Genomic DNA, 16,983 nt, shown 5'->3' on the forward strand with positions numbered 1-16,983 from the left:
GGTTTGGGGTTGTCTCTTCCTTTTGTTCGCTCGCTGCCATCTGTTTCTGGCTGGTGAGGTCCAGCCTCCTGCTTTTCAGCTCTTTGTTCTCTTTTACTTGCTGCCCCCAGTTTCGAGTCTGCGTTTCTGTGTTACCCTGTTAAATGGATGAAGCGTTTGCCTTCAGTGGAACTGGGATCAGTCACATCCATTAACCAGAGAGAGATATTTCCCCCCCTCCCAGGATCATAAGCTTTTGTTGTTGTGCATTTTCTGGCACCAGCCGTACGTCACTGAGAGAGAAACCAGGGTCACTTCCTGGAAGGTAGCAGTAAAACCCAGGGCTTCGTTCGGAGATCGGGGAGGTGATGATAGTAGTAATGAAAAAGAAGTCCATAAATTACAGAATGAAGTCTGCTGTTTTTTCCTGGGCCTTTGTCCTATGGACAGCTGCTCTGGTGAGTGATAAATGCTGCGACCTGATAGTGACTGAACCCCTCTGCAACCACAAGATGATCTGTGGATCGTCCTGGGTGACTCTTCCCCACTCTGCACAAAATACCTAGAAAATACTGGTGCACTGTCATATTGGCTTGGAACTGGCCAACGGATCCAAGTAATGATTGGGAAGACGGATATGGAGGAGGAGTGTGGCTGCATGCACACTGTTTTCCTTTGGAGCGGCCTGTTACAGAAAGGCAGACTCTGTGATGGGGGTGACACATCAGCACCAACCCCTGCTTCTCTGCTCGCTTCTTCCAGAGAAGTGGGCTGATTGTTTATGGGGCAGAAGCAGAAGTAAGGACTCTGTGGGTATCAGTCCTATGGCTGTGCTCCAGAGAGATCGTGTTTAGGGTTTGTCTTTGGGCTGTTGCTGTGTTTGACTGAGAGCCTTGTCTCACAAGGAGGGGTGCGCATGTGGAGGTCCCTTCAGAAATACCCAGGATGGGGAGTTGTTGAGCAGCCTCTGGGAAGGGCGGATGAGCCCTGGGAGGTGTGTGCACACAGGGCTAAGCTGTGCTGCTGGCAGGTGTGGAATGGTGTCTTTCAGAAAGACCTTCAGTGTTAACCGTGCTGCCTTAGTTTGCAGCACCCTGATGATGCCCCAGGTGAGCTGGTGGGGTGAGCTGGTTAATTTGGCCTTTAACGAGCTTGGCATGTAGTCTGCTGTGCTAGGGCCAGGCACTGAAGCACAGTGCTTACACAGAGGAAGCAATGCGCTGCGAAGGGCTGATGTTGGTCTTCAGCAGGTCAAGGGAAGGCAGCCGGCTTCTGACCTTCCTGGGGAGCGCAGGGTGGCCCTAGCCAGGGCTTTTATATCTGTGAAAGGTGTTCACTTACTGGAAACGTGGCAGCTCAGAGAAGTCAGGCAGAGGAACAGCAAGAAGTGTCTATGAGCGCTAGCAGTAGCACTAATCTCACTTCAGAGGACACTTCCAGACTGGGGGTTTCTGCAGTAAGGTCGTCTGGGATGTTTCATCATGCAGCATGTAGGAGCTGGAGGATATTGGCATTTTGTGCGGCCTTCCAACAAGCAGTAGCACTTGTGTGCCTCCTCTGTGAGGTGGTAGCTACAGGGGTGGTTCGAGAGAAGACAGATTCAGTGTCCATCCCTTCTTCCTCCCCTGTGATTCCTGCTGAAACAAGCACTGGCGAGCCCGAAAGCCTCTCCGTGCATGTGCAGCCAACTTTGGGACACGTTTACCCCTTAGCTAAGGTCTCATTGAGGTCATGAACATTGCAGCAGGGCTGTGTTTCATTTCAGCAAGGATTAATTTTGATCTTGAGGGCCATTGTAGCAGAGCAGGATAAACCATCAAGGAATTTAAAGTATTTTTTGGTGGTTTTAACTTCGTGGTTGCTAGTCAGAACGTACACAGACCTAGTGCCTACCTTGACTTGGGCTGTCAGTACTCCAGCTAGTGCTCAGTTTAGCCAAGCTAGAAAATCCTTTCTGTTTAACCTTTTATCAAAGTTACTTGTCTCCAAACAATTCATTGTTTTGGATCTCCTCCTGGAAAGCTTGATGGAGAGATATAAAAGCTCTTTCCTCTCCTGTAGTGGCAGACAGCTGTATGAAATGGCACCTGTTCAGCAGGACTGCTAAAAATGTAAGGTTTAGAACTTAGCATCACTTGTACCCCTCCCTGAGGTGGTCTCTTTGGGAAGTATCTCCTTGCAGTCTGGGTGCAAGCTAGGCATCTTCATCAGCATCCACGGTGGGACTCAGTGCCGGGGAGCTCAGCGTAGGAAGATACCTGCTTGGCGCGAGGAAATAACCTGAGTGCTTTTGTGTAGCAGAGCCTTGGGCCCGAGGCCAGAGCTTTGTCTTGTCAGTGGAGCTGCTGAAGCAAGTTGTATGTTAACAGGTTCATAACAGGCTTGGGTGCGTGGCGTGGGTGGTTCCCAGCGCCCTGATGCTCATGTCCCACTGGTTTTGCAATCTCGGTGAAGCTTTCTGAGACTGGCCCAAGCGCAATGCAAGGAGCAACGCCAGCTGCAAGGCTGGGCTCCTGCTCTCTGGCCTGGCCCAGGAACACCTGCCATAAGCCCAGGCTCAGTGGAAGTGGCACAGGAGATGCGGGCGGTGGTTTCTCACACCGCTGCCACGGTGGAACTGGAGGAACAGCGATGGGAAGGACAGACGGTTACTGTCCCATTTTGCCTTCTAAACATCCCTGGTGTTGCTCTATAATCCTCTAAGTTAACATCCTCTTTTGTACTTGGACACATCCAGGACCAAGCATCTACAGGAAGAAGCAGAGCAACCACCTCGCTCCGGCGTAAGGGAAAGCAAAGGGAAATTGAGTTCTCGTGCTCCAAGCAGCTTCTATTGAGTTCTGATTGGAGCAGTCCAAGCTATGGTGCTTGGAGCAGTCCTGTTTGTGCTGGTTCAGCTTCCCTGGGTGATTAGAATTTGTACCAGACTGGTGCTGTGCTAGAGAAACCATTTCATGTAGTAACTGGAGAGGAAACGTGTCCCCCATGCTGCTTGTCTGGCACCATGTCCTTATCTGAAGGGACCAGATCTTTGTTCTGACATGTCTCTGTACCATAATGTTTCTCTCTCAGTGGTTCTGCACTTTCTACTCGACTTTTGCACTGAACTAACTTTTCCACCTTCATGTCAGTGTTTCAGTGTGCTGGCTGCTTTGTAATAGGATGTGCTGGCACTAGGGTAGGCACTTGCTGTGCTTGCTGAGAGACCTGCAGCTCCCCAAGGTCCAAAAAAATCAGCTTTCTTACTCTTCTGAGCACCTAGTAAAACTGGGAACTAAATTTACAAGACCTAACCTACCCCAGAACATGTCCAGCCCCCCATGTTGGGTCACTTCCAGGTTTGTAAAGTAAGTGACCTTTTCTTTGTTTCTTTTGGCAGTTGCCAGCATTGCTTAACCCATGCTTTAGCGTTCCTTTAGTGAGGGAATGCCTCAGGCCACTGCTCCCAAGCCAGGCTGGGGGGTGGTAGAGCCTTCAAGGAATGGCTGTGTGTGTGTGGGGGGGGGCTAACTTAAAAGGGCTGCCTTCTGAATGTTCTTGTCCATGATGAGCTGGCCCCAGCCACGGTGGAGGAGCTGTCGCTAGTCCAGGTAAGGCCCTTGGGGGAGATTTCTTTCTTACAGCAGCATTTCTCTGCAGTGCCCAGCAGCACCCTTAGAGCAACACAGAGCGTAAGAGGTAAATTACTCAAAGGAAACAGTGCAGGAAGCAGTGCTTTTCCTATATAAAGACAATACAATACACTTTGCACTGTTACTTATTTGAAAGGCTCAGCAGAAACAGTTTTGACTTGGGCTGGACTGTCTGTTACTGTAGGGGAGGGTCTTGCCCCCCTCAACTATGAAGTTGTCTTCAGGAGCGACTGAACAGCCCTGCAACAGGCCATTTGTTAAACTAATGACATCAGAAGTTGAGCAAACAGGAGCGCCTGTCAGGTATGGGTTGTCTCTTCTCCAAAGCCTTTACAAAGCTTCAGTCTCCCTGAGAACTCCAGCTCTGCCTTGGCCAGTGTGCTGCTGCCCTTGCTTTTCCCACTGTTCTGCTCTTTTTGGATACTGCCAGGCAGAGACCATCTCTGTCACAGCCAGCTGTGAGGCAGCAGGTGACCTTCCCCAGCAGTGTCACAGCACTGTCCCTGGGTTAGGGACAGCATCACTTGGCTGTGTGCGGCGCAGGCTGCGGCACAAGCTCCCTTTCTGCAGCATCAGCTTATCTGACTCCTGAGAGCCGCTCCATGCAAAGGAAAACCTACCCCCTGCCACCAGCCAAGATGAGGGGTTGGGCAACATCTTGATGAGCATCAAGTACTCGTGATTCACCTTAGTGTGGAACACCCTGTCCTACAGCTTCTCTGCCTACCCCTTTCCCAGCCAGTTACCGCCTCCCCAAGAGATTTGACAAAGTCAGAATATATCCAGCAGATTTTAAACACTTTATTTAATAAAAGTTAAACATACAAAACTGAAATTAACACACTTTGTATTCATAAAAATCACCTTCCCCCAGTATAGGGAGAACCTTTTTCTATGTATGGATTCTAAGCTACCAGTTGTAGAGTTTAGCTTGAGTTGTGACTCCGGTAACTGATGGAACGTTCCACCAATCAGTGCATCAACACTTGCTGACGTGACCTGATCTAGGTAACAAATTACAAAATGAGCTACATTAACATAATATACAGGGAAATAATGGTCAGGGTTAATGGACAAGGCACACCCTTTAATTAATTAATGGGGAAAGAGCCGATGTACTTTTGTCCATTAACTCAGCCCTAGATTTTACAAAAATAATATCTACATTGTATACAGGGCTACCCATTAACTTCTTGAAACACATTACGGGTTCAGAGATGGCACCACTACCGTAAGTGAGAGACAAGTAACGGAGGAAAGCGAATCACATAGGAAATACAAGAAAGCAAGAGCTTTTACACATGGTTTCCTGAATAAAACTGGAGGGGTGCAGCAGCACTGTAATACAGCTGAAGTTACAACGAACACTGGGGCCAGTCAGTTATTTCAGGACAGAGACTTCAGACTAACCTTTACTCACAACTTCACTACGTGGGACCGAGGCATCGGTATCTGCTGGGCTGGAGGAGGCCCAGACAGGAGCTGTGCCCGAATTCCAGGTCTGTGACCGTAACGTCCAACCTGTGAGACCTACGAGTGGGGAGACGGTGGCTCCTTTGCAAAGCACCATTTGTCTTCCCCAGCTCTGATCTCTGGGGAGGGGTGGGTGTTCTTAAGTACAGTTCTCTGTTTGAAATGAGTCTAAAGATCTAGTCCTATAGCTTTCTGGTTACATTTCAATAACCTGTCCTATTTAAATTTGATAGGTATTAAAAAAAAACAACCAAAACCACAAGTTCCTCTGCTTAACTTCTAGTGCAGGAATTCAGACTGAGATTAGAGTCAGATTTGTAGTTTCTAGCACACAAATCATCATTAGAAATAGAGACCCTGTCAGCCTTGTTCTGCCCTCATTCGTAGCTGTGCAAGTTGATCTTCAGTGGCTTTGCAGGGGAGCAATCTAGAATTCCCTCAGGAGCTCCAGGTAAGGTGTAAGCACCAACAGAGTCTGGCTCTCTCTCCCAGAGCCACAGCGGCTCTGTAGTGCTGAGCCTGTCATGGAGGCAGCACTGTGACTACAGAATGAGGGAGGCTGTGACAGTGCCAGTTCCACACCACTGCTTTTCTTAACGGGGAAAAAACCAACCCCAACACCCTTCACTACTGGGATGAACGGAAGATTCTGGAGAGAAAGCTGCAGATAACTATTGCTTTCAGAGTAACAGGTAACAGCAGTTCATGAAAGCACTGACCTGCAGAATGTATTTTAATGCTACTACAAAAAATAGAATGATTAGGGAGGTCAAATCAATAGCTGGAGATTTAAGGCTCGTATCAGCTGAAGCCAAAGTGATGGTGACAAAACGGACTACTCGCTATGTGCCAACAAATAATTTACTTTTAGAAAAATAGAATGATAAAAAGATAAGTGTAAAGCCCTGCAGAGATGAAGTTCCACCTTTTTCCCCCGCTACTGAGGCATCAAATGCCTGACATTATATTTAGAGGTATCTTGATACTGTGTCATAGGTTTGTCTGCAATTCCGCATGTTCCAACTCCAACCTTGCCAGTTACGCTCTCCGGGGAAGCAAAAATACTCCTCTTTACCTGCAAACGGAACAGAAAACACCACTTCTGAGTAACTACCAACTTGCTTTTATAATAAAAAAGAAAAAAACAAACATGTCAACAACCAACCATTCCCCTCTGAAGTTACAAAATCCTCAACTTCTCAACTCTAAGGACAGTCACACCTTCTGAACGCTCACTCATCTGTGATGCGGTACCAGCGAGACAGAGCTGGGAACCTTCTGGCACCCCAGTACTGGATGTGCTTGTGGTACTTGGGACCTTGGGCCAGGACAACACTGAACAACCTTTGCCTTCCTCCTAAGATGATCCCCAATCATTGTTTGTAAGGGAGACAGAAGTTGTGCCACTGTGTGTGGCAGCTCTTGGCCAAACCATGATAGAAATGAAGTAAGGCTTTAAGCTGTTCCTTGCTACCTTTTTTTGCACCCTGCTTGCTATTCCAACAGCGTGTCTGCCAGGTCACAAACACAGGAAGGCATGTTTGGGGGTTCAGGCAGGCCCCCAGGTTTATGCTCCCACAAACACTCCCCGGCACTAACTGTGAGCCTAGCTCTCTAAGCTAAGCCTCTTCAGAGGGCACTCCTCCAAAACCACCCAGTACAAACCCAGGCCTTTGAAGTGCACCAAATACCAAACCACACACTTCAGAACCCCAGAGATGAACTCCCTCTGAAAACCTCTTCTCTCTCCCAAAGTAACGCAGAGAGATCTATGCCCTGTTGTTATTCACATACTGGAAACCAAACCAACCTGTCCTTTTTTGTTTTTAGAATAGGCTCTGTTGTTGAACTGTTGCCACTTGACTTTCTGGTCCTCTCGTTCCTGTTCAAGTTCTTTAATTCTCTGAGCTTTTTTCAAAGCTTTCTTCTTTTTATACTCTCGTTGCTGGGCTATCATCTCTTTTCTGGAAAGAAGGAAAAAAAAAGACATTTTATTTTTCCTGTAAGAAACTAAAACACCTGTAAGACTGACATGCACAATAGTTTTCCATAAGTAAATGACATAAAACAAAGCCTGTAAATATTCTCCACTTCCAAGAGAAAAAAAAAAAAACCCTCTCTGGAGGTCTGCAGGAGTCTCATGTAACCAAGTATTGGGCAAGGATACCAAGTAAAACACATTCCCCCAGCAGTGGGGTCAACGCAGCTACCCTAACCCAGGTATGGGGTAGAGGCAGACATCCTTCACCCTGGAGACTATACTTGTTTTTAGCCAAATCCCAGCTCTGAACAGCCTGCACCACATCTGGGCTGAAACTTGCAGGCTCTCTGCTGTCAGTGAAAAAAGTACTAATTTTTTAAATCTACTGCTTATGTAACAGGTACCTTGAGACAGCATAATCGGAGTTAAAACAAAGTCTATTGTGTTATCTTGCCAGGACACATAACACACGGTGCCAGCCACAAACATTACATGCTGGATTGATTTAAGATCCTCCATCAAGCAAACACAGGAAGACACTTAAAAGATTCTATTTCATTACCAATCTTTATGGCTATGTGGAGATAAGAAATAAAAAGCAGCTTTCCAACTCAGGCCTGAGTATTACTTACTTGGACATGGGTTTGTTGCCACTGTCCTCCTTTGCTTTTCTCCCCTCTTCCACAGGCTTGAGGTTGAACAGAGGTGTAACTTCAGCATTGCCATAGCCAGCAAATGTGATGGCAGCTGTTCCGTTCTCCTCATCTATTTCTTCAATCTCAGCTTCATAACACCTGTAAAGATATCATGGCTGTAAGCATGTGAGTAAAGCTTTAATACTCAGCCCTTCAACACCTACACTGTCAGCCAGCTAACAGCATTAAGTAAAAAATTTGCCAGTCTCAGCCTTCATTTTCAGGGTCATTACACAAATCAAACCAAGAGATTATTTTCTTAAGGTCAAAAGGACACAAGTACAAAGACTGGAATCTGCTGTATTTGACCTTTAGCATCAAGAAGCAATGGCCTCACAGTTATAAAGACTAATGATTACTGCTGGGGCCAATCTAATCTGATACCCTGATTTGCTTCTTGTTCTGGCAGGTCATATGGGATTGGAAAAAAAACCAAACCACACCACAACAAAGCTCTGCATCCACAGAACACGGCGTTCAGCGTGTTTCTGAGGAGTTCCAGAAAATGTCAGCTCACAAGAGCAAGGCTTTGGGTCCATTTTTCTCCATGTGGAGAAGAATTCAGAAAAACTGAAGCTTTCAAGATATCCCCTGTTCCACACTAACAACATTGGAAGTTTTCTTACTGATTTCAAACTCTAACAGACATCAGTCTGTTTCATATTGATGCGTGTGAAACATTTTGGTCAGAGTGACCTTGTGATGGGAAAGGGGAACAAAATACAAGTGACATTTCAAAAGGTATTTCAAATAATGGAGTCTAAATTCAGAGCAGTATGATATTTCCAAAGCAAATAAAGGAACAAAGAGAGATGTTTCATAGACAACATTCCAGACAAAGTGTACTAAATTAATTTCTTGTGCAAGTTTAGTGGGCCAACAACACCTTGAGCTGAGCCAGGTGATGATACATAGAAACCCAAACTGCAGGAAGCAAGAAGCCAACTCTGGCTGGCTCTTCATGAAACACTGGTCACTTAAACAGTGTTGCAACAAAAGCAGGGGATTAAAAAAAAAATAAAAATTAAGAATACCATTATGTCCAGTAAGATCCACTTCAGTGGACGCTCTAAGACATTACTGCCCCAAGCTCTGATCCTCTAACCCAGCATCACAGCAAGAATTACTAAAGTTAACATAAGAGCAAGATTCAACTTTTAAATTCTTACACAAAAGCATTTTGCTCAATAATCTGTGACAGAGGAAACATTCACTTTTAGGTTTGTTTTCTACCCAAGACATCAATAACTATACCAAAATCTCTATGTGGTTACTACACTGTTGACAGAACCACATGTGATGAACAACAGAGCTTCTGAGTGGTAGTGATTGGGATATTAGTCCTGAAAAAAAAAATTATACTTTTAACCTACATGTTTTCTGTGGCATGGAAAGTAATTTTAGAATGCTTATTTCAATTTCCAATTATAAATTAATTTCCAGTTAGAGGCACAATCTGAGTTCCAGGAAGGATTTTTTCTTGATAATAATTACATATATATGAATACAACAACAAATCATGAATTATAGATCCCAAAACCTTTACAAAAAGGCCACTCTGACAGATCAATTTATGAAAGCCTGCCATTTATTTCATTAGCACAGTGGTAATTTCCCAGAGCTACCCTACTTTTACAAGGTTAGTGACAAGGCTTTTCTAGAAAGCAACCCCACATCTCTCTGTTTTTTATCTAGAATACTAACCTTTATTAAAGGCCGTACAAGAATACCCCAGTTTGTTCTTGCATTTAGTCACCCTAGGGGCAGGTCAAACTGAATTAAAGTCTCTTACCATTGCACTATTTCATGTAACTCTTAGAGAAGTTTTCTACACTTACTGTCCATCCTCACTCCATATGGCCATACACCTATCCCCAACCTTCCAGGAATGGCTGGGCAGGGCGGAAGCAGAACTGTCAGAACTCGTAAGCGTTTCTGAAGGTTGTGTTGAAAGAAGATCTTTGGTTAATTCTATGACTTCCTAGAAAAGACAAAAAAAAAAACCCAACAAGAATAATTTTTCTGACTCTTGTTGCCATGCATAATTTCACCCCAAGCTTACTGGTTTGGCTTTTCTGAAGTTACTGTATTAAATTCAAAGCTGATGTAAAGCAGACTAAGTTTGTTTTGTTGTTTTTCATCATTTAACTAAACTCACTCATTGCCAACATAGACAAAAAGACATATGGTCCTCCCTGTGTTGCAGCAGTTGCATGTGCCCTCCTCAAACTCAAAAAGTAGCCTATTATTTTTACAGCATTTCTTTCTAGGTGCATTGTTTATCCATAGGCAAAGACACAGCTAGACAGTCTCAAAACCCCCAAAACCCAACATAACATGAGGCAGAGTGAGTATTCAGCAGGACAGCTCTCCTAGGATAAAACACGAAAGGACATAATGCTTCCATTCTCTCTCTATCTGCCAGTTTCTTCCATCCTTTCCCATTTGGGACTGGTGGGGTAGATTATATATGATAGTGTCTAAGCAGCACAACAAGTCTAACTGCAGCATTTCTAAGGCATGAACCACTTGTTCAGCTTACTCCAAAATACGTGGAGTGGTTGAGCTGAAGCCAGGGTGGAAGGGTACCTTGCGAGCCTGCAGCTCTGTAACGCCCTCTCATTTGCAGGAAGCACTCAGGTGTGTAACAATGACACCAATTTCCTAGAGTCATTTTGATCATTTGTTTTTCTCTAAATTCCCCAACCTTCAGATTTCCAGTTAGGCCTTCCCTTGCTAACCCAACAAGACAAATAACAAAGTAACAGATTTCTCCAGTGCCTTTACATATTATTCCAGATAGGAGGAGAGTGCAAAAAGTCACTGGCCAACTTACTGTTACATTCTTGCTCTGCACAATCAAGAGCACTGGATGCCACTAGCATTAAAGTCACAGGAGCCAGCACCTGAAACACCATTTAAACTTTCTGTATAAGGCAAAGCAACTCTGCAATCATTACAGAAGAAAAATTCTTTAGGTCTTTGTGTCTCTCAGCATGACCCATTGTCACTCTCCTAACTATCATTAAATATTTAAATTAGGAGACGGTTACAGACAAACAACATTCAACTGGAGCTCAGTGGAGCCTGAGCTCTTCTCATGGTTTCACATCCTAGTTCTGTTATGGGCAGATAAAGATTAGCTCAGGAAAAAGTTGCAAAAAAAGCTATTCCTCAAGAACCTACAGGATCATAAGCAGATCCCAAAATAAAAACAGAGATTAGATTTGCATGGATTTGTATAGTTTATCAGATAAAACTGGCATGAATGGCCTAAGTTTGCTTCCATCGCAGCTGTTGCCGTCTAATATCCAACACCTTCCTAACAAGTTCTGCTCTTTGTTTTAGAGGAACTGCCAGTTGGTAAGTGCAACTATAAGCACAGAAACATGTTTACAATAACTTCTACTACTGTGGTCTCCATTTTCCATAATACTACATCTGGACCAGAACAGATTTTCATTATCAAGTTACCTAATTTGAGAGCGCTCCACATGACATAGAGCCATAGCCTAATTTTCCCTCCCAGACGTGAAATCCCAAACTATTCCTCAACGTAAAGACAGCTGTATTCTGCAAATCCAAGAGGCACCATGGTCTGAGACAGGTATCTTATCTCAGCAGGTTATATAAAGTACATCAAGCAAAAGCTACCTGAGTGTTTCAGCTATGTGGACTGATGGTAGCATGGAACTGCTGACTATTCTTGCCATGTTCATAGGTGGCTTATTGTGAAACTCAAACGGGAATCATTTCAGACAAGTCTGAAATTCTTAGAATCTGATAAAGTCATTTACACACCAGACTACAAACAGCAAACTTCTGGTAAAAATCTTCATCTGATATCCACATACAGTGCTGAGCACCTGAGGGTGCAACCAGTGATATAGCTCTAAAATCTGCAGTGAAACAGCTCGTTCAAAGGGAGTTTCTGAGCATGAATTAGGCTACCACAGCAGCTCAGTGCAGCCGAATGGGCTGAACAATATGGCTCGCTGCCACATCCCCGTGATGCGAAGGTGTGACCCGCAGAGAACACTGGAGTTTGCCAAGACTTTTCCTGACCAACTGGTCTTTACAAAGCCAGGGCTCTAGACTCCAGAACACAGCACCCACAGATATCATCTCCAATTACAGGAGATGACAGCTGCCATCAATTCTACTTGATGCAGAATGTCCCTGGGTGCACGGACACTGTCCTAGAAGTGTCTCAGTGAAACAAAGAGGGGAAAGTTCAATATTCATAAAAACTTCTTCTGATATTTATTTTAACCTGGTTACTCAGGAATACACCAAGTATAAAAATGCACCAGGGCATCGCTATGATACCAAAAAAAAAGTTTCAGTTACATAATAACAATCTTTTTGACAGACAAAAAGCTATTTAGTTGGGACACTGAAGCACTGAACCCATTTTTACAGCTGTTAGGTTGGCATATATTAAGTCTGCAAAACATTATGTCATTTTCAAGGTGGAACATATGGATAGCAAACCTTTTGGGGACGAAAGTGTAAAGATCTTCCCCATTCTGTGCAGAAAGCTTTTATAAAAAAGTTTGCAAGTTGTCCTTTCAGATCAATGATCTCTGCATATCAAAGCCGAGGTCGTGCTGGTATCGGAAATATCATCCCATATGGGTTTTGCTGTGCATTTTAAAAATATAAAAATATACACATGCTTTTAACAGTGTACAATGAAGGACATTCAGATGATCTATAAAGTGCCTTGTGGGCACAAAGCCTTTGCAATTTAAAAGGAATTCTAAAGATCACTGATTTGAGGCACTCTGGTTGAAGCATCATTTTTATTGTCATTATTTCCATACAGAACAGTGGCTACTGAATCTTGTCCTGGGTAGTCAGATATATTTTAGGATCCGACAGCTAAAGCAATCCACAACAGAAATGAAGCAGCATCTTGCACTCTCACAACAAATTTTAACAGTAATGCTGGCTGGGGTTGTTGGGTTTCTTTTATATGCCAATGTGTCTTTAAATGCACAAAGATCTGAAACACCATTTATCAATTAATATTAGGTTGGTGGTCTTCCTGTCACCAAACAGTACTCTAAGGACCTGAAATGCTTCTTGGTTCTTAAGAATGTAGCATCCTCTCAGATGTTTAAAAAACTGCAGGTGCCAAATGAAGAGCACAACTCTCTTCCTTTCTTAAAGCAAAATCTTAACACAATCAAGGCTCAGATGTACAAGGAATGCTGAACTGCACACTAAAGCTTCTATCATCACAAATACATGCAATGAATAAACAAATTCTGGACCAAATGATTTGACAACTAAAAATAAGCAGAAAGGTGAAATGTTAAGCCCAGGCTTTAGTATTGTAAAAGTGACAAACACTAATGACTGAGAAATGCTGTTTGAAAAGAAAAAACAACAGAGAGTAAAGGCAGCACTGGCATATCTTTCATCACTCTGGCTAAAGCTTTTAAGCAGAAGAGTCTGCCATATAAATTTCACTTTTTTTACTACTTACAAGACGGGAATAAAATAGGTGACTCTACCACAGTTGTATTAAATTGTACAAAAAGAAAGCAATAAACCCACCAAGCACATATTTTTATTGCAATAAAAGTATTTGGGAAAAATGAAAACTTGCTAAAGACCCTGAAGTTTCAGCGACTCATACCCCTCAAGTTCTCACCTGTAAGTCTTTCTTCAGTTTTAGTAAATCTTCATTTTCGGCATTCCCAGATAAGGCAGCCTCAACTTGCTGCAGCTGAGCTTTGTAGCTAGCTAACTGCTTAGCAAGGTCTTCTGACATCTGCAAGAAACACATACACACACAAAACCCGTCAGAACAACGGCCTTGCTGCTTTTTTGGTCGTGTTTTGTGGCCCAAGTAAGACGAAATTGGTAAAACCCACAAAAAGTTAATACTACAGTAGTAAAAATACAAGGGGTTAAATTTCAGCAAGTCACTCTTTGACTACAGCTGGCCACTCACCTTAAGTTTTGTGCTGTTGAACTGCTCCCAGGAAGCTCGTAAAAGCCAAAGCCTAAACACACGCCTGTGTGCGCAGGGAAAGCCGGGAACTCCGAGCGCCCAAGCAGCGGGGTCCTACGGCAGCCTCGAAACTACCCCCAGCCCCGGGAAACCACCGCGCACGGGAGGTTTCCCCCTCCGGTTGCCACAATCCGGAGCCTGCGCGCTTACAGCGGCGAAATGCTCTGCGGCACCCGGGAACCGGCACCTCCTGGGCTGCTCCCGGGAGGCGACTACCCGGCACCGGGGTCCGCCCGCTCCTCGTCGGACTAAGCCGGGAGACTCGGGGAGCGACGGCACGGAGAGAGAGGGGCCGGGCCCGTGAGGAAGGGCCCGCGCCGGCGGACAGGCCTGGCTCGGGCCTAAGCCGAGGCCTAGGCCCGGGCTCGCTGGAAGCGGGGAAGACGCGGCCGCCGGGCGGCAGGGAGGAATGAGCGGGGGCTGCGAGGAGCCGCCGGTTCTCACCTCGGCGGGCGTGCGGAGCCCGAGCCGGGCCGGGGTTGGGGGGGACGAGCGGGATGGCGCCGCTCGGGGTCCCGTCGGGCCGCGGCCGCTTCTGTCTCCTCCGTCTCAGCCGGGGGAAAGGGCGGGGCAAAGGCCCAGCGCGCGCGGGCGCTCGCGAGAGAACCGCGCGCGTCACGTGCTGCCGGTACGCAGCGCCGGCCGATCCGAGCGCGCCGGCTCGCTCGCGCAGCCGCCGGGTCACGTGAGGGGGTGGAGGTCCGTTACGGCCTCGCGAGGCCGCGAGAGCGCGCCTTGGGGAGGCGGGAGCGCGGCGGCGAGTGGCCGGCACCGACCCACCGGCGGCCGGTCTCTCCATCGTCCCCTCGCGAGTCCCGTACAAGGAGAGGCCGGCAGCGACCGGCCGGGGCCCTCCTTGCCGCGGCTTCGCGGGCCGAGCCGGAGCGGAGGAGACCGGCATTCGGTGACGCCGCCAGCGGCATCCTCGCTCGGGCAGGGCGCGGCTCCCGTCGCCGTGGGGGGCGGTGGCGGTTCTCGGGCCCGACCGCTGGCTGCTGCAGGACAGGGCAGGGTGCCGGGGGCTGCGTGCGCCCCGGCTGCCCTCGCTCGCGGCTCTGGGCCCGACGCGATCCGCACAGTTCCCGCTGGCTGCTGCGGTGCACGGCTGAGCGCCAGGCAGCTCGGGGGGAGTACGTTTCGCAGCAGAGGCAGGCGGGAGGAAAAGCGCAGCGGCCCCGGCAGGGCTGTTCCAGGAAGGAAAACATAGTTCTGGGTGCACACCCCACAACTAGAGGGCTGGAGCACCTGCCCTACAAAGAGAGGCTGAGGGAACTGGGCTTGTTCAGCCTGGAGAAGAGAAGGCTGCGGGGGGACCTCACTGCAGCCTTCCAGTACCTGAAGGGAGCTTATAGGCAGGAGGGGATTCGACTTTTTAAAAGAGCAGATAATGGCAGGACAAGGGGGAATGGACTAAAGCTAAAGGAGGGAAGGTTTAGATTAGATATTAGGGGGAAGTTTTTTACAGAAAGAGTGGTGAGGTGCTGGAACAGGCTGCCCAGAGAGGTAGTGGATTCCCTGTCCCTGGAGGTGTTCAAGGCCAGGTTGGATGGGGCCCTGGGCAGCCTTGTGTATATCCAGGCCTGGAGGTTGGTGTCCCTGCCTGTGGCAGTGGGGTTGGAGCTCTGTGATCCTTGGGGTCCCTTCCAACCCAGACCATTCTAGGATTCTATGATTCTAGTCGCAGGCCTTGTGCCCTTGAGCCAGGCAGAGTAAGCTGGGCCCAAAAGGTTTCTTAGTATTGCCAGGAGGGTCAGTGTCTCCTGCAAACATCCTCTCCTTCCTGGTCACCGGCGGCAGGGCTTCACGGGAAAGCGACGTTGGGTTTGTTTACATAGTAAGGGGGAAATACATCCGCCGTGGTCTGTGCCGGTTGGTGTGTGTCCTTGGAGGATGTCCTGACTGAGGACGGAACATGTTTCTGTATCCTGGTGTATGATTTGACAATTAAAATGCAGAAATTACTGGACGTTGTTCACAGACTGGTTGATGAGACCACGTGTAACAATGGCAGCATCTTTTTAGTGTTTCCATTAATAATACTATATAGACTATAATATATACTATATATAGTATAGTATATACATAATATATATTATAGTATATATTATATATGCTACAATATATACTACATAATACTATATATACTAGTGTTTCCATTATTAATGGAATTAATAATATTAACACTTCCATTATTAATGGAAACACTAGTATATGTAGTATTATGTTTCCATTAATAATGGAAACACTAGTATATATAGTAAACATTTAAGGCACTGTGGACAGATCAGCAGACACACACATTTATCGCCCCGGTGACTCTCCTGGTGTACCTATGAGTTAAAATGCACGTGAGTACAATCGGTTTCAACTTCACACCTCAGAGCAAGAAATCCAGGCCGTGTCTGCAGGAATGATGTGACAGAGAGGCACTGAGGAGGCATGCAGCGTCCAGGTATCTCCAAAGGCAACAACAGCAAAAAGGAGACTATTTCTGTGGTTGTGTCAGCATATGGAGGTATTTTACCTCTACAAAAGTTTTGGTGAGAGTTAATACCAAAATAGTAGATACGGTTCTAAGGTCTGGAGTGTTATGAGGGCTGCAGATGTCTAAAAAGAGCCACCAGCATGGTTGATGGCTGGAGGAAAGGCCCTTCTCTCACCAAAAGGCAGAAACGCTTGAGCTCCTTAACCTCATAAAGAACAGGAGGTGACGTGATTGCTACATGTAACTAATTTGAAAGGAAAATGATGGGAAGTACTTGAAACATAAAAGCACTGAATATGCCCAGTTGAATAAAAGCTAAAAGTACAATTACCTTTAAGAGTTTTGGGTTTGTTTTTTTTTTCTCTTGATTTCTTCAGCTCAGGATAGCACCATTCCCATGCACACTGCCATTCAAGCACATGCTGCTATGTATATATAGGCAGACAAGCCACATCCTGAAGTCACTTATCTTTAGCTCTGATAAATTGGAAAATCCTAGTAATTGCATCCTTAAAACTGGATTTCTCTTCACCCAAAAAATGAGATTTTTTTTTTTAAATCTATGTTTGATTATAGAGGCTTGGTTGGATTCAATGATCTTGAAGGTCTTTTCCAAGCTAGTGATGCTGTGATAAGCAGGACATCTTCCTGTTATCTTACAGATTACAATTTTTAAACCATATACTTTACAGTTTATGAAATGGTTGGTGCTT

General features: G+C 46.0%; 1 protein-coding gene across 1 annotated transcript; it reads right to left on the reverse strand.

Moving 5' to 3' along the window:
* Positions 1-4,392: 4,392 nt before the first annotated feature.
* SMNDC1 (survival motor neuron domain containing 1) lies at positions 4,393-14,318 on the reverse strand. Its single transcript, XM_084264882.1, has 6 exons — positions 14,230-14,318; positions 13,423-13,542; positions 9,599-9,741; positions 7,698-7,859; positions 6,895-7,048; positions 4,393-6,159 (listed from the first exon to the last, which is right to left on the reverse strand). The coding sequence occupies exons 2-6, from the start codon at positions 13,540-13,542 to the stop codon at positions 6,022-6,024; spliced, it is 717 nt and encodes a 238-aa protein (XP_084121008.1). The 5' UTR covers positions 14,230-14,318; the 3' UTR covers positions 4,393-6,021.
* Between the last annotated feature and the right edge of the window lie 2,665 nt (positions 14,319-16,983).

The sequence above is a fragment of the Gallinula chloropus genome, assembly GCF_964237585.1.
Source record: "Gallinula chloropus genome assembly, chromosome: 5".
Taxonomy (NCBI): domain Eukaryota; kingdom Metazoa; phylum Chordata; class Aves; order Gruiformes; family Rallidae; genus Gallinula; species Gallinula chloropus.

Bases quoted from the DNA above. Each gene is read 5' to 3' on its own strand.
- SMNDC1 (XM_084264882.1), bottom strand. From the start codon at position 13,542: ATGTCAGAAGACCTTGCTAAGCAGTTAGCTAGCTACAAAGCTCAGCTG. The intron at 7,049-7,697 runs GTAAGTAATACT...CCTTCTTTCCAG, and splicing joins GGCAACAAACCCATGTCCAA to AAAAGAGATGATAGCCCAGC. The intron at 6,160-6,894 runs GTTGGTTTGGTT...TTCCGTTTGCAG, and splicing joins CTAAAAACAAAAAAGGACAG to GTAAAGAGGAGTATTTTTGC.